General features: G+C 46.5%; 1 protein-coding gene and 1 long non-coding RNA gene across 10 annotated transcripts in view; one reads left to right on the top strand and one right to left on the bottom strand.

Annotated features, from left to right (window-relative positions):
- Positions 1 to 377: 377 nt before the first annotated feature.
- Positions 378 to 22590, bottom strand: part of LOC125961538 (uncharacterized) — a 49851-nt gene continuing 27638 nt past the window's right edge. For 3 of the 8 annotated variants that reach the window (XR_007472402.1, XR_007472398.1, XR_007472400.1), the window contains 2 exons: positions 1883 to 1943; positions 378 to 906 (listed from right to left, as the gene is read on the bottom strand). This is a non-coding gene — a long non-coding RNA (uncharacterized LOC125961538). The remainder of the gene's footprint in view (positions 907 to 1882; positions 1944 to 22590) is intronic. The other 5 variants (XR_007472399.1, XR_007472403.1, XR_007472401.1 and 2 more) reach the window with 3 other exon arrangements.
- PVRIG (PVR related immunoglobulin domain containing) lies at positions 3539 to 14431 on the top strand. 2 transcript variants are annotated; one of them, XM_049700046.1, is made up of 5 exons: positions 3539 to 3651; positions 13000 to 13350; positions 13442 to 13565; positions 13652 to 13712; positions 13817 to 14431. In XM_049700046.1, the coding sequence occupies exons 1-5, from the start codon at positions 3597 to 3599 to the stop codon at positions 14111 to 14113; spliced, it is 888 nt and encodes a 295-aa protein (XP_049556003.1). In that variant the 5' UTR covers positions 3539 to 3596; the 3' UTR covers positions 14114 to 14431. The 2 variants fall into 2 exon arrangements, with proteins under 2 accessions (XP_049556003.1, XP_012388225.1); XM_012532771.3 differs by lacking the exon at positions 3539 to 3651 and adding an exon at positions 12174 to 12911.

Raw genomic sequence — 22590 nt, 5'->3', positions numbered from 1 at the left:
TTGAGCATCTGCCACAAGACATGGTTCAGATGTGAATCAGATGATCCCAACACCCAGCTTTTGAGTCTTCCAGCTGAGGTCCCAGGCATCAGAGAGCAGAGACAAGCCATCTTTCTTGTACCTTTTCCAGATACCTGACCCATAGAATCCATGAGCATGATAAAACAATGGTGTTTACACCACTAGTTTTGCTACGTAGCACTAGGAACTGAAACAGAACCTTAGAGTCATAAGATGCCAGAAGTTTGGACATATTTATCAGTTTAAAAATTATTTATATATTAAAATTTAGCACTTATTTATTATACACATTAAGATGTAATGGATGAATTTATGGTGAAATAAATGTTTTTAAGTATTTTATTGGTTAACAGTACAAAAAACACTTTTGCTCTAAAAGAAACGTTGTACTGAGCAAAGTGAGAAATATTTTTATCGCGATTGCACCCCTCCTACCGTCTTGTTGTGGCTTCTTCTTTGTCTTTGGATGTAGGATATCTTTTTTGGTAGGTTCCAGCATTTTTTGGTCAGTGGTTGTTTTGCAGTTGTGATTTTGGTGTTTTCGTAAGAAGAGGTGAGCTCACGTCTTTCTACTCCGCCTGTTTTGAGAAACAATTTTAAAATCATGGCTTAACATTTTCTGAAGTTCTAGTTGAAATTTCATTAAAAACTCTCAAAATAAACTGACCTTCATAACTGAAAAGAGTATGTCTCAAACATATGTAAATCCAAGTAGAATAGGTGCTTCTTTGGCTGCATTTATTACTTTTTAAATAAATGAGTCAAAACCCACTGAGATTCTTCATTTGGAAGACTTGTCAACAGGTCAGAAAATGATTTCCAAATTCAAATAACAGCATTCTTAAAGGGGGTATATACTGTTTGGGACCACAAAACCATTACATCCTGTAGCACATAAGTTGCAGTTGGTCATAATCTTGAATTTGCCTCTCTGACCTTAGGATACTGATCTTGTTAGAGGTGAACCATGGCATGAGGATCCCAGTGAGGGTACCAGTGTCACTTAAAAATACAATGAAGTTAACTTTTTATTACTGTTATCTTTAAAAATTAGAAATACTAATTTTTCCTGCATCACGCCAGTGGATATTTTGTACCATGTGCAGTGCAAATGCCCCACCTTGACAACTACAGCTCTGAAGCGTTTTGTGCCAGTAAGCCCTGTGCTGGCAGAGGCAGGGCTGTGGGCTTCATGAGCAGCAACACCAGCTGGTCAGGCCCAGGCCAGGATGGAACCATAGCTGAGGCCAGTTCCAGCAGGAGAGCTGGAGGCCTCTGCACAGGCTGAACCTTCCCCATGTTGACAAGTGACAGCAAGGAATGCTTTTCAGGGAACTGGCATTGCTGTGCATGGCCTGTTAATCTTACTGTTGAATCATTGCTTTTAAATCATTTAAAATATTTTTCAGTAAGACTTTTTCTTCCCTTGTGACCATGAGCTCTGCCAGAAGGTGAGTTGTTCTCTCCTAAATTATAAAGTGAACAGGGTTTTTCCAGATTGCTGAGAAAAGTCTTCAGCTAAGTGACACTTAAAGTCTTCACTTTGTCCTTTGAACTCCAGTCAACACTGACCCTGGGGGTTACAGGATGAAAGAAGAATTTGTGCTTGGATGACATGAGAGGTTGCGGGGGTGAGGTATTTTCACATGAAAACATTTTGAAGTCTTACTTGAGCTCTATAGTTCCTTCCCAGGGGATAGGGTGGAACATTGCGATCCTGGAAAGGGTCCACAGAACAAGTCACTCTTTAGCACAGATTCACTGAAAACCTTGTGTGTTTAGTTGGGATGGCTGAGAAATAGGCACTGAAGAGTGTGGTCAGGAAGAAGCAGAGAAACAGTGAGAAAACCAGCAAACTCACCAAAGATGAACCTGTGAACCTCAGGAAACTAGAGAACAGGAGCCCAGAATCCTGGGGAAACCTGAAGGAAAATATATTTAATTCAGCAGATTAGACCCAGTGATGGGGCTGAGTGTGCAGTAGAAGCTGAAAAGTAAAGCATCTTGTGTTGGTGCTGTAGCCGCTCACATCAGGAGGGGGAGGCATCCCGATCTGGGAACTCAGCACAGGTTCTCCGCTGACGTGGCAGGGGCTGCTGGCTTTTGTGACAAAAACCTTGTAATTCAATTTAAATTTTCCACTGGGAGAAGCAGCTCAGCATGGTTGTTAATAGTGTGGGTTCTGGAGCTACATTTTTGTTCACTGTGTACTACTAGCCTTGTGATGCTGAACAGTGTTTCCTCTTAAGGTGATTGTTGTGAGTGATTCACATATATTAGCTTCATAGTTAAAATTTAGCATGTAGTGTATACTCAGATATTATCTTCTATTTATATTGTTTTGATGCAGGAACTTAAGTGGCTTATTACACACATTTAAAATAGATGTAAAAATAAATGAGTCTCATGCTACAAACTCAAATGAGGAATGTCTCATATAAAAGAATGGTCACCAGGATTCACTAAGAGAGGGCTTGAGCCAGTCATGAGCAGAGTGCTGCACCTATGCTAAAATCCTCTCAGTTACACTCAAGTAGAGTGTGGTCCCCTGGTGGGCTATTCCTGCTTTACCTAATATTGAAGAGCTGTGAAATTCTGGCACCAGTTCAAAGCCTCAAGGGCCTAATTCTAGAGACTGACCACAAGGGCCGTTTTCTCTGCAGCAGGACTTGGGCTGTGGCTGCAGGGATTTCACCAAGAAATGTTAGAGCAGGAGGTGGCCATTAACCAGACCTGTGTTGTCTAACCTGTACCTCAAGGCAAAAGAGGAAAGAGGCCAACAATGATGAATACAGGGCTCATGTAGTTAGATTTAATGACCTTTTGTGTCTCCAGAGCTCAAAATTCTGGATACTGTTCAGGAATAGCCAAGAAACTGAGAAAGGATGAGTACCTTCAATATCAAAATGTAAAAGCATTCTATTAGGACCATTTGATAGTGACACAGCAATAATCAAAACAATGGATAGATTAGGAAGGAGAATCCAGAAGTAGACCCATTTGTGAGAATTTATGATTAAGACACCAAGAGACTGAGGGAATTTGACCAAGATGGAGTAGGAAGATGCTGAATTCACCTCCTCTCATGGGTACACCAAAATTATAACTATTTAGAGAACAACTGTTGGTGAAAAAGACTGGAATCTACCAGAAAAGATCTTCTACAACTAAAGATATTAAAAAGGAACCACAAGATGGGTAAGAGAGGCAGAGTTGGAGTATAGTCAAGACCTATACCGCCGGAGCAGGCAACCCTCAAACACAAAAGTAATTACAGTTGCAGAGGTTGTCCCCAAGGAGCAAGGGCTCAGAGGCCCACATCAGGCTCCCCAGCCATTGGGAAAATGAATCCCCCAGAACGGCTTGGAAGGCTGGCGGGGCTTACTTTGGGGAGAGCCAGAGGGCTGTGGGAAAGAGAGACTCCACTCTTAAGGGGTACACCCAAAATCCACATGCTCAGGGACTCAGGGCAGAAGCAGTAATTTGAAAGGAACCTGAGTCAGAGCCACGTGTGATCTTGGAGAGTCTCCCGGAGAGGCAGGAGGCAACGCAACGAGTTCACCCTGGGGACCTAGATGCTGGCAGCAGCCATTCTGGGGAGCTGCTTCTGCCACAAGGACCCTGGTGCTGGTAAGTACCATTTTGGAATCCTCCCTCCAGTTCGTTAGTCTTGGGACCTAGCCCCACCACTGCTCCTCACACCCAACAGCCTGTAGGCACCAGTTCAGGGATATCTCAGGCCAAGCAACTAGCCATGGCTCAGGGGGTTCTGGGGCTGGTACCCGTCTGCTGCTGGTATGTTGGCTGGGTCCTGACATAGCAAATTGCAGGGCTGGGGTGGTCCTGGGGTTGGTGTCCGCCCACTGGTGGGCCAGATTGGGGTCCAGGGCAGCCCCACCCACCAGCAGGAAGGTTTCCTTAAGACCTGAGCTCACAGCCAGTGTCCACTGGGGGGCACAGGACCTGACTTCACCTCACACTAAACCCAGGACCCAGCTCCACCCACCAGCTGGCAAGCACCAGTCCCAAGACACCCTGGGCCCTGAGTCCACGTACTAGTGAGCTGGCACTAGGCTGAGGACCAACCTCACACCAGTGAGCATTCACTAGCCCCACCCACTAGCAGGTAGATATTAGCCGCAGACCACAGCATGCCATGGCAGGACCTAGGCCACCCATCAGCAGGCAGGTAGGCACCAGCCCTAGCATCCCCTAGGCCCTGGCCCTGCCCACAAGCAGGTCAGCTTCAGCTCTGGGACACCTTGCGCCTCTTAGCCAGAGAACCCAGGATCTAGCACCACCCAGCTAGCCAGCTGACACCAACATCAAGATTCCTGGGGCCCCCTGGGGTTCTGCAACCAGCTGCCTTGTGACCCGGCCCCAACTAGTTGATGGGCTCTGCGCAAGGCAGGGTCTAGAAGCCACCTGGACTGGGGGCCGGCTCTGCCTACCAGACTGCCCATGGTAATTAGCCACAACAGCCCACATAGGGGGCACCCCTAGAGCATGTAGACCTGGTGACCAGAGGGGAGTGCACTGCTGGGATGTATAGGATGTCTCCTACAAAACTCCAGTTTTCCAAGGTCAGGGAATGTAACCAATCTAGCAGTTACATAGAAATAAAAACAGCAGATCAGGCAGAATGAGGTGACAGAGGAACATGTTTTAAGTGAAGGAAAAAGATAAAGCCCCAGAAGAAGAACTAAGTGAAGTGGAGGTGGTAGGCAATTTATTCAATAAAAAGTTGAAGGTAACAATTGTAAAGATGATTAGAGAAATTCAGAGAAGAATGGATGAACAGAGTGAGGAGTTAGAAGTTTTTAAGAAAGAATATACAAAGAGGAATGAAATAGAGATGAAGAATTTAATAACTGAAATGAAAGATACACCAGAAAGAACAGTAGATTAAAGTGATAACAGAGGAATGGATCCGTGAGCTGGAAGACAGTAGTGGCAATTGCTGCAGAAGAATAAAAAGAAGTGAGGACAGTACAACTGGACCACACTAACACACACTGTATAGCGGTCCCAGAACAGAAGGAGAAGAGAGAGAGAAAGGGGCAGGAAGCATATTTGAAGAGAGAATGGTGGAAAACTTGCATAATCTGGGAAAGAAAACAGACATTCAGGTCCAGGAAGCACAGAGTCCCAAACAGGATCAACCCAAAGAGGACTACACCAAGACACATTGTAATTAAAATGGCAAAAATTAGACAATGTTAAAAGCACTAAGGGAAAAGGAAGAAGGTACATACAAGGGAATTCCCATAAGGCTATCAGCTGACTTTTCAGCAGAAACTGCAGGCCAGAAGGGAGTGGCATGATATGGTGATGAAAGGGAAAAACCTACAACTAAGAATACTCTTACCTGGCAAGGTTTTCATTCAGATTTGATGGAGAGATCGAAAGTTTTATAGACAAGCAAAAGCTGAAAGAGTTCAGCACCACCAAACCAGCATTACAAGAAATGTTAAAGGGACTTGCCTAAGCAAAAAAAAAAAAAACAAAAAAAAAACCACTACTAGAGACATGAAAATTACAAAAAGAAAAAGCTCGTTGGTAAAGGCAAATACACAGGAAAGGTAGTAAGTTAACCACATACAAGCTATTAGGAAGGTTAAAAGGCAAAAGTAGTACAATCATGTATGCTCATGATAAGTAGTTAAAGGGTACACAACAAAAAGATATTAAAATGCATTTGAAATCAAGAGATCAGCAACTTAATCACACATATATAGATTGCTATATGTAAACCTCATGGTAATAACAAACCAAAACTCTGTAATAGATACACAAAAAATAGAAAGGAATTCAAACATAACACTAAAGATAGTCATCAATTCACAAAGGAATAGGACAAAAGAAGAAGGAACAAAAGAACTACAAAAACAACCAGAAAACGATTAAGAAAGTGGCAATAAGTGCATACCTATCAGTAATTACTTTAAATGTAAATGGACTAAATGCTCTAATCAAATGACATACAGTGGCTGAATGGATACAAAAATAATACCCATATATATGCTGCCTATAAGAGACTCACTTCAGATCTAAAGACACACAAAGTGAGGGAATGGAAAGTATTCCATGCAAATGAAAATCAGAAGAAAGCTGGGGTAGCAATACTTGTATCAGACAAAACAGGCTTTACAATAAAGGCTGAGCAAGAGACAAGAACATTACATAATGATCAAGGGATCAATCCAATAACAATGAATAAAAATATATATGCACACAACATAGAACACCTAAATACATAAAGCAAATATTAACAGACATAAAGGGGAAAATTGACAGTAACAGTAATAGTATGGGACTTTAACACTCCACTTATATCAATGGACAGATCATCTAGAGAGAAAATCAGGGAATCACTGGACCAAATGGACTTTATATATATATTACATTCCATCCAAAAGCAGGAGAATACACATTCTTTTCAAGTGCACATGGAACATTCACCTGGTTAGATCACATGCTAGGCCACAAGACAAGTCTCAGCAAATTTTTGAAAACTGAAGTCATATCAAGTATTTTTTCCAACCACAATGCTATGAGACTAGAAATCAACTACAGGAAAAAAAAAAAAACCCTGCAAAAAGCACAAACACATGGTGGCTAAACAAATGCTACTAAATAACCAATAGGTCAATGAAAACAAATCAAAGAGAAAATTAAAAAGTACCTGGAGACAAATGGAAATGAAAACACAACAATCCAAAATCTATGGGACATGGCAAAAGCAGTTCTTAGCGGGAAGTTTATAGTGATGTAAGCCTACCTCAGGAAACAAATATCAAACAACCTGACCTAACACCTAAAACTACAAAAAGAAGAATAAAACTCAAAGTTGGTATAAGGAAAGAAATCATAAAGAGCAGAAATAAATGAAATAGATATTTAAAAAGCAATAGAAAAGATCATTGAAGTTAAAACCTGGTTCTTTGAAAAGATAAAATTGATAAACCTTTAGCCTGACTCATCAAGGAAAAAAGAGTGCCCAAATCAATAAAATCAGAAACAAAAATGGAAAAGTTACAACCAACACCACAGAGGTACAAAGGATTATAAAAAGTTACTAGACAGCTATATGCCAATAAAATGGACAACCTAAAAGAAATGGACAAGTTCCTAGAAATGTACAATCTCTCAAGACTCAACCAGGAAGAAATAGAAAATATGAACAGACCAATGATCACTAATGAAATTGAATCAGTAATTTAAAAAACTCCCAACAAACAAAAGACCAAGACCAGGTGACTTCACAGGTGACTTCTACCAAACATTTAGAGAAGAGTTAACACCTAACCTTCTCAAACTATTCCAAAAAATTTGCAGAGAAAGCAATGCTTCTGAACTCATTCTATGAAGCCAGCATCACCCTGATACCAAAAGCAAAGATATCACAAAAAAAGAAAGAAAAGTATAGGCCAATATCACTGATGAACATAGATCCAAAGATCCTCAACCAAATACTAGCAAATCAAATCCAACAATACATTAAAAGGATTATACACCATGATCAAATGGGGTTTATCCCAGGGATGCAAGGATGGGTCAGTATCTACAAATCAATGTGTTACATCACATTAACAAATTAAAGCATAAAAATCATATAATCATCTTAATAGATGCAGAAAAAGCTTTTGACAAAATTCAACATCCATTTATGATAAAAACTCTCCACTGGGCTTCCCTGGTGGCGCAGTGGTTGAGAGTTCGCCTGCCGATGCAGGGTACACGCGTTCATGCCCTGGTCCGGGAAGATCCCACATGCTGCGGAGTGGCTGGGCCCATGAGCCATGGCCGCTGGGCCTGCGCGTCTGGAGCCTGTGCTCCGCAACGGGAGAGGCCACAACAGTGAGAGGCCCGCGTACTGCAAAAAAAAAAAAAAAAAAAAAAAAAAAAAAACTCTCCACAATGGATATAAGAATATACTTTGATATAATGCCATATATGATAAGCCCACAAATAACATCATAGTCAACAGTGAAAAGCTGAAAGCACTTCCTCTAAGATCAGAAACAAGACAAGGATGCCCACTGTCACCACTTTTATTCAACAATAGTATTGGAAGTTCTTGCCACAATAATCAGAAAAGAAAAATAAATAAAAACATCAAAATTGGAAAGGAAGAAGTAAAATTGTCACCGTTTGCAGATGGCATGATTAATGATTTCCTATATGTAGAAAATCCTACAGGTGCCACCAAAAATCTAGAACTCGTCAAATTCAGTAAAGATGCAGGATACAAAATTAAAATACAGAAATCTGCATTTCTCTACACTAACAACAAACTATCAGAAAGAGAAATTAAGGAAATAATCCCATTTGTAGTCATATCAAAAGAAGAAAATTCCTAGGAATAAATCTACCTCAGGAGATAAAAAACCTGTACTTGGAAAACTAAGACACTGCTGAAAGAAATTGATTGAAGACAACACAAACAGATGGAAAGACATACCGTGTTCATGGGTTGGAAGAATACTATTAAAATGATCATACTACCCAAGGCAATCTATAAGGTCAGTGCAAGCCCAATCAAAATATTAATGACATTTTTTTTCACAGAACTAGAACAAATAATTCTAAAATCTGTATGGAAACACAAAGACCCCAAATAGCCAAAACAATCTTGAGAAAGAAGAACAAAGCTGGATGTATCATGCTCTGTGACTTCAGACTATACTACAAAACTACAGTAATCAAAATGGTATGGTACTGGCACAAAAACATTCACATTGATCAACAGAAAAGAAGAGAGAGCTCAGAAATAGACCCATACATTTACAGTCAATTAATCTATGAAAAAGGAGGCAAGAATATACAGTGGGGAGAAAACAGTCTCTTCAATAAGTGGTTCTGGGAAAACTGGACAGCTATATGTAAAAGAATGAGATTAGACCACTTTCTCACACCATACAAAAATAAACTCAAAATGGATTAAAGATCTAAACATAAGATCAGAAACCATAAAGCTAGAAGGAAACACAGAACACTCTTTGATATAAATCATAGCAATGTATTTTTTAAATCTTTTGCCAAGGGCCAAGGAAATAAAAGTAAAAATAAACAAGTGGGACTTATTTAAATTTAAAAGCTTTTGCACAGCAAAAAATACCATTGACAAAACAGAAAAACAACTTACTGAATGGGAGAAAATATTTGCAAATTATATGATTGATAAGGGATTAATACCCAAAATTTATAAACAGCTTGTATAACTCAATACTTAAAAAAAAATACTTATTTATTTATTTGGCTGCGCCAGGTCTCAGTTGCAGCATGCGGGATCTTCATTGCCACGTGCAAGATCTTCGTTGTGGCATACGGGATCTTTCAGTTGTGGCATCCGGGATCTAGTTCCCTAGCCAGGGATCGAACCCAGGCCCCCTGCATTGGGAGCATGGAGTCTTAACCACTGGACCACTAGGAAAGTCCCATAACTCAATATTTTTTAATAAAAACCAATTAAAAAATGAGCAGAAGACCTGAATAGACATTTTTCCAAAGAAGACAAATATTGGCCAACAGGCACATGAAGAGATGCTCAACATCACTAATCATCAGAGAAATTCAAATAAAAACCACGATGAGTTATCACCTCACACTTTTCAGAATGGCTAGCATCAAGAAGACCACAAATAACAAATGTTGGTGAGGAGGTGGAGAAAAGGGAACCATTGTACGCTGTTGTTGGGAAAGTAAATTAGTGCAGCCAATTGGTGGAAACAGTGTGGAGGTTCCTCAAAAAACTGAAAATAAAACCACCATATGATCCAGCGATTCCACTCCTGGGCATATATCCAAAGAAAATGAAACACTAATTTGAGAAGATGCAAGCGCCCCAATGTTCATAGCAGCATTATTTACAATAGCCAAGATATGGAAGCAACATAAGTGTCTATCAACAGATGAATGGATAAGTAAGTGTGGTGTACATATATACAATGGAAAACTACTCAGCCATAAAAAAGAATGAAATTTTGCCATTTGCAACAGTGTGGATGGACCTGGAGGGTATTATGTTTAGTGAAATAAGTCAGACGGACTTCCCTGCTGGCACAGTGGTTAAGAATCCGCCTGCCAGTGCAAGGGACATGGGTTTGAGCCCTGGTCCGAGAAGATCCCAGATGCTGTGGAGCAAATAAACCCATGCGCCACAACTACTGAGCCTGCGCTTTGGACCCTGCGAGCCACAACTACTGAGCCCACACGCCACAACTACTGAAGCCCACGCGCCTAGAGCCCGTGCTCCCAACAAGAGAAGCCACCGCAATGAGAAACCTGCAAACCCCAATGAAGAGTAGCCCCCGCTCGCTGCAACTAGAGAAAGCCCGTGCGCAGCAACAAAGACCCAACACAGCCAAAAATAAACAAAGAGAAAGACAAATACTCTATGTTATTACTTATATGTGGAGTCTAAAAAATACAACTAGTGAATATAGTAGAAAAGCAGCACTCACAGATATAGAGAACAAACTAGTGGTTCCAAGTGGGAGAGGGAAGTGTGGAGGGGCAAGATAAGGGTGGGGGATTAAGAGGTACAAACTACTATGTATAAAATAAATAAACTACAACAATCTAGTGTGTAACACAGGGAATATAGCCAATATTTTATAATAATTATAAATGGAATATAACCTGTAAAATTGTGAATCACTGTGTTGTACATCTGAAACTTGTATAATTTTGTACCTTAATTGTACCTCAGTTTAAAAAAAGAATAAGCCTTCAAGGATTGTACAGCACAGGGAATATAGCCAATATTTTATAATTTTAAGTGGAGTATAATTACTTAAAAATTTGAATCACTGTGTTGTACACCTGAAACTAGTAACTCAACTATACATCAATAATAATAATAAATTTAAAAGATGGCAAGTGACTATTCAACAAGTAGTTTGAAGGCATCTGGCTGTCCACCTAAATTGTAAAATAACACCACCTCCAAATTAAAATTATTCATGGGCTAAAAATAAACCCTCATAAGAGTTAATCATAAAAAGAAAACTATAAAGTTATTTTTATAATTTGGCCCTCCTAAGCAATACACAAAATCCAGAAACAATAAAAGATTGATAATTTTAGCCTTACTGAAAATTAAAATGGGGAGGGAAAGGGAATGGGCAGGCTGGTGAAAAACAGTAATGTTTTCTACTCTGTGTTTTGAATCTTATACAATGAGAACTTACTGGGGACAACGTGGCTTACAAGACTAAAAAAAAATGGAAAATTTTGTGAGTAGTTAACTTCGTGCCATGGCTTTTCATTCATCCATTGATCACCCAGTATTGAGCTCCTCTATGTGTACTTGGACTGTGTGGAGGTTAATAAAAGAGCCACCACCTAGGGCCCGCTATCTGTGCAATGGTTGTCCAAGAAGGAAAAGCTCACTCAGTTCAGCTTCCTGGAGTGGGTGGGATTTGATCTGACCCTTGCAAACTGGGGAGAAGATAAGGGTCTTCCAGGCTAGGGAGACTGAGGTTGGCAGCCCCACGTGCCCAGCTGCTTGGCACCCACGCTGGGCTGGGCCTCCTTGAAGTGGGTGGGTTTTGCACAGGCCTCCCCTGTGTCGGGAACAGTAGTGGAGGAAGTGGTGAGAGTGGGTCAGAGTCAGGTTTGGAGATTGGCACACCGAGCCTGAGAGAAGTTCAAAGGGTTGAGAGAATGAATGCTACCTGGGCTGGGAGCAGTGAAGTGACTGGAGGCCCTGCTTATCCAGCCTCTCAGGTGTGGATGGGGTGGTAGAGTTTACTTAAGAGGCCGACTGGCTAACACCACAGGATTAGAAGAGATGCTGAGTCAGGGGCATGTGTGCAGGGCAGGCCTCAGGGGACCACAGCCCTGAGGAGGGGCCACCTCTCAGTTCTCACCACACCCTGGACAGGAGTCCTCAACACAGACCCGTGGCTCTAAGCTTGAGCTCACCAAGCTACTCTCACTCCAGATGCAAGCTCAGCACAGGATAAGACAGGACACAAAGCCTTCTGATCACTTGTCACTGCTTACAGCAGCATGCTGGTCAATTTTCATTCTGTAAACGAACATACACAGGAAAGCAATTTACAGCAACACTTTGCGGGGAAAGATGGCTTGTGTCCGAGAGGTGGGAGTGGTAAGAAGAGGTCAGGTGGTCAGGATGGGAAGCCTTCAGAATTTCCTGATGGGCTGGAGATGCGTGAAGAGTCACAGGTGGCTATGCGCCTTTGGCCTTCGCAGCTAGAAACCAGTTGCCCTCAGCTGTGGGAAGGAAGGCTGCAGATGGGGCAGAGTTCCGTAGGCAAGCCACTAGTCAAGCTGTGCCTGCCCCTTAGGCAGCTCCCCTGCTGGTTCTCCTGCTTACAGGTCTTCCTCTTCCCAAGTTCCACCACTTCCCTACCCCTTAGCTGGGGGTGAGGGGGGTGTCAGAGCCTTCTTCCTAAGGAGAAACCAGGGGGGCCCTCCCTCCCACGGGAAGGACATCTCAGGTCCCCCTGTGGCGTCTGTTCCCTTCCCCGTCCCGCCCTTCCCCAGAGCCTGCCCAGGGTTGGTACCCTAAGGCAGGGCTGGGAAGGGAGCCTGAGCCACCAGCCTGCTCACACTACAGCACAGCCTGGGGACAGGGAAAACCTGGTCACTGTCACTTTAAGTCTCCTGAGGGAGGGGGTCCTCGACCCTGGATTCACCACCCTGAGGAAGACAGAGAAGGAAGTGGGGCAGGTTTGCGGACAGCACCAAGCAGCGCTCCTAGGGCCCGCTCACACGTAAAAACTTCCTGCGATGAGACCGGAAACACAGGTGCTGTCCCCACCACAGCAGCCCCCAGAGCCTGGGCCAGAGGGGAGCCATGGACAGGCCCCGGGCCCTGGGCCTGCTCTTGGCGCTGCTGACTCTCTGCATCACTGCTGGTGAGTGGGGGCCAGAGAGAGGCAGAGGCCATGGGGATGGGGCAGAGACCCAGGCCTGGGTCCTAGCTCCTGTGCCCATATCCCACAGGGACTCCTGAGGTGTGGGTGCAGGTTCAGATGGAGGCCACCGAGTCCCCGTCCTTCACTGTCCGCTGTGGATTCCTGGGATCTGGCTCTATCTCCCTGGTGACTGTAAGCTACGGGGGCCCCGATGGTGCCGGAGGGACCACGCTGGCTGTGTTGCACCCAAAGTTCGGCACCCAGCACTGGAACCCTGCCTGCCGGGCCCACTGGGAAACCAGAACCAGCATCTCCCTCACCTTGGAAGAGTCCGAGGGGAGAAGCTCCAGTCCCAACACCACCTTCTGCTGCAAGTTTACTTCCTTCCCCGAGGGCTCCCAGGAGGCCTGTGGGAACATCTCCCTCAGCCCAGACCAAGGTGGGGCTGATGAGGAGAGGGGGCCCTGGGAGGACAGGGAGGGACTTGGGGGTGCCAGGCACCTAACCGGTATGTCTCTCCCCGTGCACAGGGCTCCCTGCTCCTACTCCAGCCACCATGCTGCGAGCTGACCTGGCTGGGATCTTGGGGGTTTCGGGGGTCCTTCTCTTTGGCTGTGTCTACCTCCTCTACCTCCTGCGTCGGCAAAGGCACTGGTGAGACCCAGCCCCTGCTGATCCAAATCCCCACGGCACTGGGCCAGCCACATGCTTTGCCTCTGACCCTCCTAACTCTCTCCCAGGTCTGTCATGAAGCTTCAGCCACCCAGCCACAGCAGCCCCCAGACACAGAGGAGAGCAAGTGTGAGGATCGGGGGATGGCTTTGGAGAGGGGAATGGAGGGGGCTGGAGGTGGGGAGCCACGAGGTGGAGCCTCACTTGAGCCTCCTTCCCCGTCTCCCCTGCAGGCAGCCGGCCAAGCCTCCCTGACCTCTCTCCACATCCCCTATGCCACCATCAACACCAGCTACTTCAGCCCGGCAACTCTGCACCGGGTCCTCCCACCCCAGCCCCTACCCAGGTGGGCGCCACTCCCCAGCCAGAGCCCCGTTCCCTGGGCACCCCTGCCGGCCTCCACTCGTAGCAGCTTCATCTCTGTTGAGAACCGACTCTACGCTCAAGCAGAAAAGCGGCCTCTCCACGCCGGCACCGACCTCATCCCGCTCCCGGACTGTCTGGGGTGCAGAGCCATGGAGGGGCGTTAGGAGTTCGATGAGAGGGACCCCAAGTCCACTCTGCCTTTCTCCTCTCCTGGGTCCCTAGAACCCCCTTCTGTTGGGTGTGTGTCCTGGTGGTCCACTGTCTTTGCACAGCTTGTTTTATTCTCAGGCTTCCAGTAAGTGTCTCCACACATACCCCTCCAGGGCCCACTTGCTGTGGATGTGGTCAGCACGAGTGCATGCGTGGGCGCACGTGTATGTATGTGAAGTGACAAAACCCCATCCCGGGTCGTTTCCTGTTTTCAAGTCCCCAGCCCTCCCAGATGAGGTTGATAACTAAACCAACAAGAATGGTTTTTCTGACCTGGGCTTTGGCTGGGCCTTTTTTTCTTTGGGGGTGGTGGTGGCGGTTAAGATGTTAGAGTGGTTTCAACCCCCTGGGATGCAGGGGCCAGGTTAGACCCGGAGGGGGAGGGTGACTCAGCGTGGGGATCTCTCCTCTGCCTGACAAGGGACAGGGGTGTTCCTGGCCCTGAAGACCTTGCTGAGGGATGCCAAGTGGGAAGACAGGATTGGGGGTCTGGTGGCCCCCAGACAGGATGGCCCATATTCAAATCGCACTGTGTCCTAGGACAGCAGCAAGGGCTTCTGAAGCTTCAACCCAGAAAAGTCCCTGGGACAGGGGCTCCCTGAGATGGCCTGGGGGTGGGGCCCTGATGCCCTCCCTCCACAGAGTGGACATTCAGAGGCAGGGGACCCACCTCAGATCTGCCCACAGTGGCTTCCTCCGGCTCCTCTCCTGTTACTAGGGCACCAGGACTACTCCCCACTGGCCAGTCAGGGGGAGGCAGAGGCCCGCTCAGACACAGGGACTGAGCCCATGCTCCCCCGCCCACTCATCTTCCCATCCGGGAGCAGCCCTCCTGTAAACAGGCCCAGCAGCCTGGGCCTCATCGCACTTTTGCCACATGAGACAACATGGTGAGAGAGCTCTGTAAGCTGCAAGGCTCCACAGAACGTGATGGATTCCGGTGACAGGGGGAGGCCTGGGCCTGGAACCAGGCTAAGGCAGCACCCAACCAGGGTGAATACTGGGGGGTGGGGGGTGTTGGGGGAGACAGCTGGCGCTCAGCCCCTTCCTTGGTCCTGCATGTGGAAAGTCCCAGGCAGTGCCACCTGCTATCCCAGGAACCATTCCTTCTGCCTGGCTCAGGGAGGGCCTGCCGAGAGGCTATGTTCAACCACAGAATCTTCCAGAAACCCAGCTTACTATTGCAGGCATTGTTCAGACATGGTGCTCTCAGAACCCATCCCCATCAAGCCACCAGCTCTATACTACGCAGGAGAGAGGGTGAACCAGACAGGGTGAGGGGGTGGCTAAGGGTCATCAGGCCTGCCTTCCTCAGCCCGTGGGCATCGTCATCTTCTGAGGAGCCCTCAGCACTGGCCTGGGCAGCTCAGTAGTCCCTGCAGGGCTGGGGGTTCAAGGGAGAGAGGTGGGGCTGCAGAAGTCCCCGAGGAAGGTAAAGAGATGTAAGGAAGGGGGTAGCTCAGGGTCAGGCAGCCTTGGGACCACGTCAAGACCAAGCACAGGGGTGTGTGGGCAACGGGGCTCAGGGGAGGCCTTGTAGGAAGCCTCACTTCCCTAGGAAGAGACTATTCATGGGGTGGGGGGGCAGCTCTAGGCCTCCCAGGCCCTCAGCCTGGCCACTTGCCCATCAGAGCGTCAGGGGAGAGGCCCCATTCCATCCCCCGCCCCCCCCCGAACCCCGGGCCTGAGCCCACTTTCCACAAGCTCAGGAGGCCACAGCCCAGCCTGGTCCTGCACTACATGAAACCAAAATCCTCGGGACCCAGGAAGTCTCCGCAGCTGGCCTGACCCCCACTGCCCAGTCCCAAGTGCCAGAACCAGCAGCAGTGAAGGGACCAGCTGAGAGAGCCAAGTTGTGGCCCTGCACCTGGAGGTGTGGCTGCACACGGCCCCCCAGAGCAGCATCCAGGCCCCCCCTCAGAACCCAGTCGTGGAGACCATGCTCTGCTATTCCTTCATTCAACACATGGGGAAACTGAAGCCCAAGAGGGAGAGAACTGGCCCAAGGGGACAGGACTGAACCAGCCCCAGCACCTCCACGAGGCATCCAGGACACGCCCTCAGCCAGAATCCCTCAAAAGCCTTGTGCTCTGAGCTGACCTGGCTTGGAATCCCAGGGGCCACTCCCCTGCTGTGGGACCCCCAAGTGGTTTACCTAGTCTCTAAGAGACTCACTTTGCTCCTCACATAAGGGGAGGTAAGGCCTGAGGGGAGTGTGGAGATTGTAAACCAGGACCAAGTACTAAGCAGCTTGGCACGAAGTATCTTATTTACTACTTTGAAAACACCTACCACTTCGGCGTGTTATAAGCCCATTTAACAGAGCCCAAGGTCACGCAGCTGGGAGGCAGAGATGTTTTTAGTGGGGAGGAGGAGAGGCGTGGCGCCACCAACCCGCCCCCCACCCGCTCTAAAGGGTCCCACTGCAGCTGGCCCAGGAGCCCACCCCGGAGCCCGGACCGAGCTCAACACTCCCCAGACCAGCCTCATGACCCTCCCTCCCCGTGACTACCCCCAGCCCCAGTCAGCTGCTTCTCCTCCCCACCCCACAGCGCGTCCAGCAGGGGGTCCCTGCGAACGCGCCCACCCCAGTCTTCTGCCCCTCTGCGGCCCCGGAGCCCTCCTTCTGCCGTCCAGCCCGCACCCACCCTCGGGCTCGCCCCCTGGCCCCACCCTGACACAGTCCCCACTCCCAGCCCGCCGGAGCCCTCTGCCCCACCCGGGTCCCACCGCCTGTCCACGTGGCCTGAAGCTCCCCATCTGCGCCCCTGCCCGGCCTCCGCAGACCAGCGCCTGCTCCCACGGTAGCCCGCGACGGTCGGCTTTTCTAGGCTTAGGACTCTCGGCTGCCACTGCCCAGTCGTGATGCGCGCCCACACGGAGTGCGGGGCCCTAGGCATCACGACGACCACCCGCCGGGTGTGTGACCTCGGGTCGCCTGTGCGTCTGGGGAGCCTCACCCCCTTGCTGGGTTGGCTGCAGAGATGGGGCAACGTCACGGCCTCGCCCCCAGTCGGGGCGCCCACCAGCTGGGGCTGACCTTAATGGTGAACGGAGGCACCTGGGGCCTAGGGAGAAGAAATCGGTCCCAGGGGTGTCTGAGGGCTCCGCCAGCAGGACGCAGAAGGAAGGGCTGGGCAGGATGTGCTGGGGGCTGGAAGGGGCCAGAGTTGAGGGGCCAGGAGAGCCTCTTGCCTCCCTCGCCAGCACGGGGACACAAAAAGCACAGGACGCTAGGTCTGCTGGCCCAGCCATGGGCGGGAGCTCTCACCCTCAGGTTCCACTCAAACCCTGGTGGGGGTGGGGGAGCAGTGACACCTGGAATTTCCATAACTGGGCCCTCAAACAGCTTCATTTCAGCATCCATGAAGTGGGTCAGAAAGCTATTTGGATAAAAATAAATAAACAGACATTACAGACTTTAAAAGAAAAAGATCAGGGTGCTCTGAGGAGTAGGCCTCTCTGAGATGACTTTTTTCTCCCCAATTTTTTTATTGCGGCAAAATACACATAAAAATGGTTAAGGTGGTAAATTTTAAGGAACAAAAAATGAAATACAGTTGAGGAACAATATTATGGTAATGCCAGGTGTACTGCATAGTGATTAGACATTTGCATACATTATGAAATGATCACCATGATTAAGTCTAGTAACCATCTGTCTCCAAAGTTATTACGATATTATTGAACCTATTCCTTATGCCGTGTATTACATCCCATGACTTATTTTATAACTGTAGGTTTGTACCTCTTAATCCCCTTCACCTATTTTGCCCCCACCATCCCCTTCTGGTAATCACCCATTTGTTCTCTATCTATGAATCTGTTTTCTTTTTTTTAGATTCCCCATATAAAGGGGAGCATACAGTATTTGACTTTCTCCGACTTATTTCACTTAGCATAATACCATCTAGATCCACCCATTTTGTCACAAATAGAAAATATTCATTTTTTTTGAAATGGCTGAGTAATATTCCATTGTGTATATATATATATATATATATATATATATATATATCATATCTTCCTTATCCATTCATCTTTTTTTTTTTTTGCAGTATGCGGGCCTCTCACTGCTGTGGCCTCTCCCGTTGCGGAGCACAGGCTCCGGACGCACAGGCTCAGCGGCCATGGCTCACGGGCCCAGCCGCTCCGCGGCATGTGGGATCTTCCCGCACCGGGGCACAAACCCGTGTCCCCTGCATCGGCAGGCGGACTCTCAACCACTGCGCCACCAGGGAAGCCCTCCATTCATCTATTGATGAGCATTTAGGTTGCTTCCGGATCTTGGCTACTGTAAATAATGCTGCAGTGAACATTGGGGTGGGTATATTTTTTCAAATTAATGTTTTTATTTTCTTTGGGTAAATACCGAGAAGTAAAAAATTCCTATATCATATGGCAGGTTTTTAATTTTGGGGGGAACCTCCATAATGTTTCCACAGTGGCTGCACCGATTTACATTTCTACCAACAGTGCACAAGTGTTCCCTTTTCCCCACATCTTTAACACTTGTTATTTGTTGTCTTTTTGGTGACAGTCATTTGGACAGGCGTAAGGTGGTATCTCATCGTGGTTTTGATTTGCAAGATGGCATTTAAAATAAAACCTGAACATGAGTGGGAGTTCTCTAGGCAAAGATTGTGGGGAGACCATTCCAGGCAGGAAAAGATATGTACAAAGCGCCCAACGTTAAAAAGAGCTTGGTGTTGGCAAGGCCCAAGGAAGGTCATGAAACAAGTTGAATGAGAGCAGTAGGCAAAGCCCATAAAAAGGGATTTGGGTTTTATTGTAAGGGTAGTAGTCACCCTTGTTGGGTTTTAAGCAGAGAAGTAAGATGATCAGATTTACATTATAAAAACATCAGTCTGGTTCTGGGTAGAGAACACTTGCATGAGAGGGAGGGAGCAAGAGTAGAAGTAAGAAAAATTAGGGAGCTACTGCATAATCCAGGCGGGAAATGGGGTGTCTGAGTCAAGGATGGTAAAATGTAGATGGAAAGAAGCGGATGGATTCAAAATGTGTTTTGGAGGCAGCGTTGTTTCTGGCTGTGGGGAGATGGGATCAGGATGGTCTCAGTGGTGAAGCCCAGTTATCCAGCTTGAACAACTAAGTAGGGGGAGATGCCATTCACTGAGATGGAAGACTGACAGCAGCATCTTCCAAGGAAGGGGTGACAAGGGGCCAATAAAAGCTTAAGTTGAGATGCCTGAGAACAAACGAGGTGCAGGCGTGCCAGTGCCTCCTTAGAGCCCAGGCAGCACCTTAGAAAGGGACAGGAACTATAGGCACAACATCGAAAAGAGAAATCAAAGTTCTAAGTAAATGGAGAGAGATACCATGTTTATAGATCAGAAGGCTCATTGTTGCGAGATTAATTCTACCAAATGGATCAAAAGCATCAAAGCATTCTTAATTGATATGCCAGCAGGCTGCATTGTAGAAACTGCCCAGCTGATTTTAAAACTTATATGGAAAAACAAAAGTACTTGGAAAAGCCAAAACAATTTTGAAAAAGAACAAAGTTGGAGACTCATACTATTGAATTGAGAACTTATATAAAGCTGAAGTAATCAAGCCAGTGAGGTATAGGGGTGAAGAATAGATGTAGATCAATGCAAAAGAATAGAGTCTGGAAGTAGAGGCCCACACGTGTGTGTATACATACACATACACACACACACACACACACACACTCACATATACAGTCGGCCCTCTGCATCTGCAGATTCAACTAACCGTGGATCAAAGATACTTGGAAAAAAATTTTCAGAAAATTTCAAAAAGCAAAAGTTGAATTAGCAACATGCCGGCAACTATTTATATAGCATTTACATTGTGTGAGGTTTTATAAGTAATCTAGAGATGATTTAAAGGTATACAGGAGGGTTTGTTATTGTAGGTCTTTTCCTTCTCTTGTGTTTCCTGCCTAGAGAAGTTCCTTTAGCATTTGTTGTAAAGCTGGTTTGGTGGTGCTGAATTTTCTTAGCTTTTGCTTGTCCGTAAAGGTTTTAATTTCTTCGTCGAATCTGAATGAGATCCTTTCTGGGTAGAGTAATCTTGGTTGTAGGTTTTTCCCTTTCATCACTTTAAATATGTCCTGCCACTCCCTTCTGGCTTGCAGAGTTTCTGCTGAAAGATCAGCTGTTAACCTTATGGGGATTCCCTTGTGTGTTATTTGTTATTTTTCCCTTGCTGCTTTTAATATTTTTTCTTTGTAGTTAATTTTTGATAGCTTGATTAATATGTGTCTTGGCGTGTTTCTCCTTGGATTTATCCTGTATGGGACTCTCTGTGCTTCCTGGGCTTGATTAACAATTTCCTTTCCCATATTAGGGAAGTTTTCGACTATCATCTCTTCAAATATTTTCTCAGTCCCTTTATTTTTCTCTTCTTCTTCTGGGACCCCTATAATTAGCATGTTGGTGCATTTAATGTTGTTCCTTAAAAAACTAAAAATAGAACTACCATACGACCCAACAATCCCACTACTGGGCATATACCCTGAGAAAACCATAATTCAAAAAGAGTCATGTACCACAATGTTCATTGCAGCTCTGTTTACAATAGCCAGGACATGGAAGCAACCTAAGTGTCCATCAACAGATGAATGGATAAAGATGTGGCACATATATACAGTGGAATATTACTCAGCCATAAAAAGAAACGAAAGTGAGTTATTTGTAGTGAGGTGGATGGACCTAGAGTCTGTCATACAGAGTGAAGTAAGTCAGAAAGAGAAAAACAAATACCGTATGCTAACACATATATATGGAATCTGAAAAAAAAAAAAGGTCACGAAGAACCTAGGGGCAGGATGGGAATAAAGACACAGACCTACTAGAGAATGGACTTGAGGACACGGGGAGGGGGAAGGGTAAGCTGGGACAAAGTGAGAGAGTGGCATGGACATATATACACTACCAAACGTAAAATAGATAGCTAGTGGGAAGCAGGTGCATAGCACAGGGAGATCAGCTCGGTGCTCTGTGACCACCTAGAGGGGTGGGATAGGGAGGATGGGAGGGAGGGAGGGAGATACAAGAGGGAAGAGATATGGGAACATATGTATATGTATAGCTGATTCACTTTGTTATACAGCAGAAACTAACACACCATTGTAAAGCAATTATATTCCAATAAAGATGTTTTAAAAAAAAGTATATGGGGGGAGGTGGCCAAGAGAGTAGAGAAGGAAGACCCTGAACTCACCTCTTCCCACAAATACACCAACATTAAAAGTACCTACTGAGCCACTATCTATGAGAATGACCTGAAGATTAGCAGAAAAGATTTCCCACAACTAGACAAGGAAGGAACCACAATGAGATGGATGGGAGGGGCAGAAACGCAGTATAGTCAGGACCCACTCCCCCGGGTCAGCAACCCACAAACGGGAGGAATATCACAATCTTAGAGATTCTCTCCAAGGAGTAAGAGGTCCAAGCCCCACATCAAGCTTCCCAATCCCAGAGGTCCTGCACTGGGAAGACAATACCCCAGAACATCTGGCTTTGAAAACCAGTGGGGCTTATGTTCAGGAGAGCAAGAGGGCTATTAGAGGGCAAATGGAAAACCTCACACACTCTGAGTCCCAGCACAGAGGCAGTAGCTTGAGAGGAACCTGGGTCGGTCTCACTTGCTGATATTGGAGAGCAGCCTAGAGAGGCAGAAGGCAACTGGGCTCCCCCTGGGGACAGAGATGCAGGCAACAGCCATTTTTGGAGCTCACTCTACCATGATAACACCTGCACTGGTAAGCACCATTTTGGAATCCTCCCTCTAGCCTAGTAGCGCTGGGGACAAGGCCCTGCCCACCAATGGGAATAGGCCAGCAGCAGCCTCATGCCCCACCCCAGGCTGCACAGCCAAGCAGAGTGGAAGTCTACCCCACCCTCCAGTGGGCCCACAGTCACCACACAGGGCATGGCCTTGTAGCCAACTGGGCCAGGGGCCAACCCCACCTACCGGCACACCCATAGTAGTCAGTCCTGCTATAGTGGGAGTGCCCATGCCGCACACATAGGAGGCACCCCTAGAGCATACAGCTCTGGTGACCAGAGGGGAGCATCCTACTGGGCCCCATAGAACATCTCCTACATAGGGCCAGTTCTCCAAGATTGGGAATGGTAACTGACTTACCTAATACACAGAAATAAACACAGAGAATTGGGCAAAATGAGGAGATAAAGTGTTACAAATGAAGGAACAAGACTTAACCTCCAAAAAAGAACTAAATGAAGGGGAGATAAGCAATCTACCTGAAAGCATTCATGGTAATGATCAGAAAGATGTTCACTGAACTTGGGAGAAGAATGGATGAACACCATGAGAATTTCAACAAGAGTCAGAAAATATAAAGACCCAAACAGGGCTTCCCTGGTGGCACAGTGGTTAAGAATCCGCCTTGCAATGTGGGGGACATGGGTTC

This window comes from Orcinus orca, chromosome 16 (assembly GCF_937001465.1).
Source record: "Orcinus orca chromosome 16, mOrcOrc1.1, whole genome shotgun sequence".
Taxonomy (NCBI): domain Eukaryota; kingdom Metazoa; phylum Chordata; class Mammalia; order Artiodactyla; family Delphinidae; genus Orcinus; species Orcinus orca.
Note: the sequence above shows the minus strand (reverse complement) of the source record. Positions and strands in the feature narration are given on the sequence as shown.

What these genes read in the sequence shown, in the direction of transcription:
- PVRIG (XM_012532771.3), top strand. Translation starts at nt 12,851, where the DNA reads ATGGACAGGCCCCGGGCCCTGGGCCTGCTCTTGGCGCTGCTGACTCTC. An exon ending in CTGCGTCGGCAAAGGCACTG is followed by an intron (nt 13,566 to 13,651) that starts GTGAGACCCAGC and finishes ACTCTCTCCCAG; the next exon opens with GTCTGTCATGAAGCTTCAGC. An exon ending in AGACACAGAGGAGAGCAAGT is followed by an intron (nt 13,713 to 13,816) that starts GTGAGGATCGGG and finishes TCTCCCCTGCAG; the next exon opens with GCAGCCGGCCAAGCCTCCCT.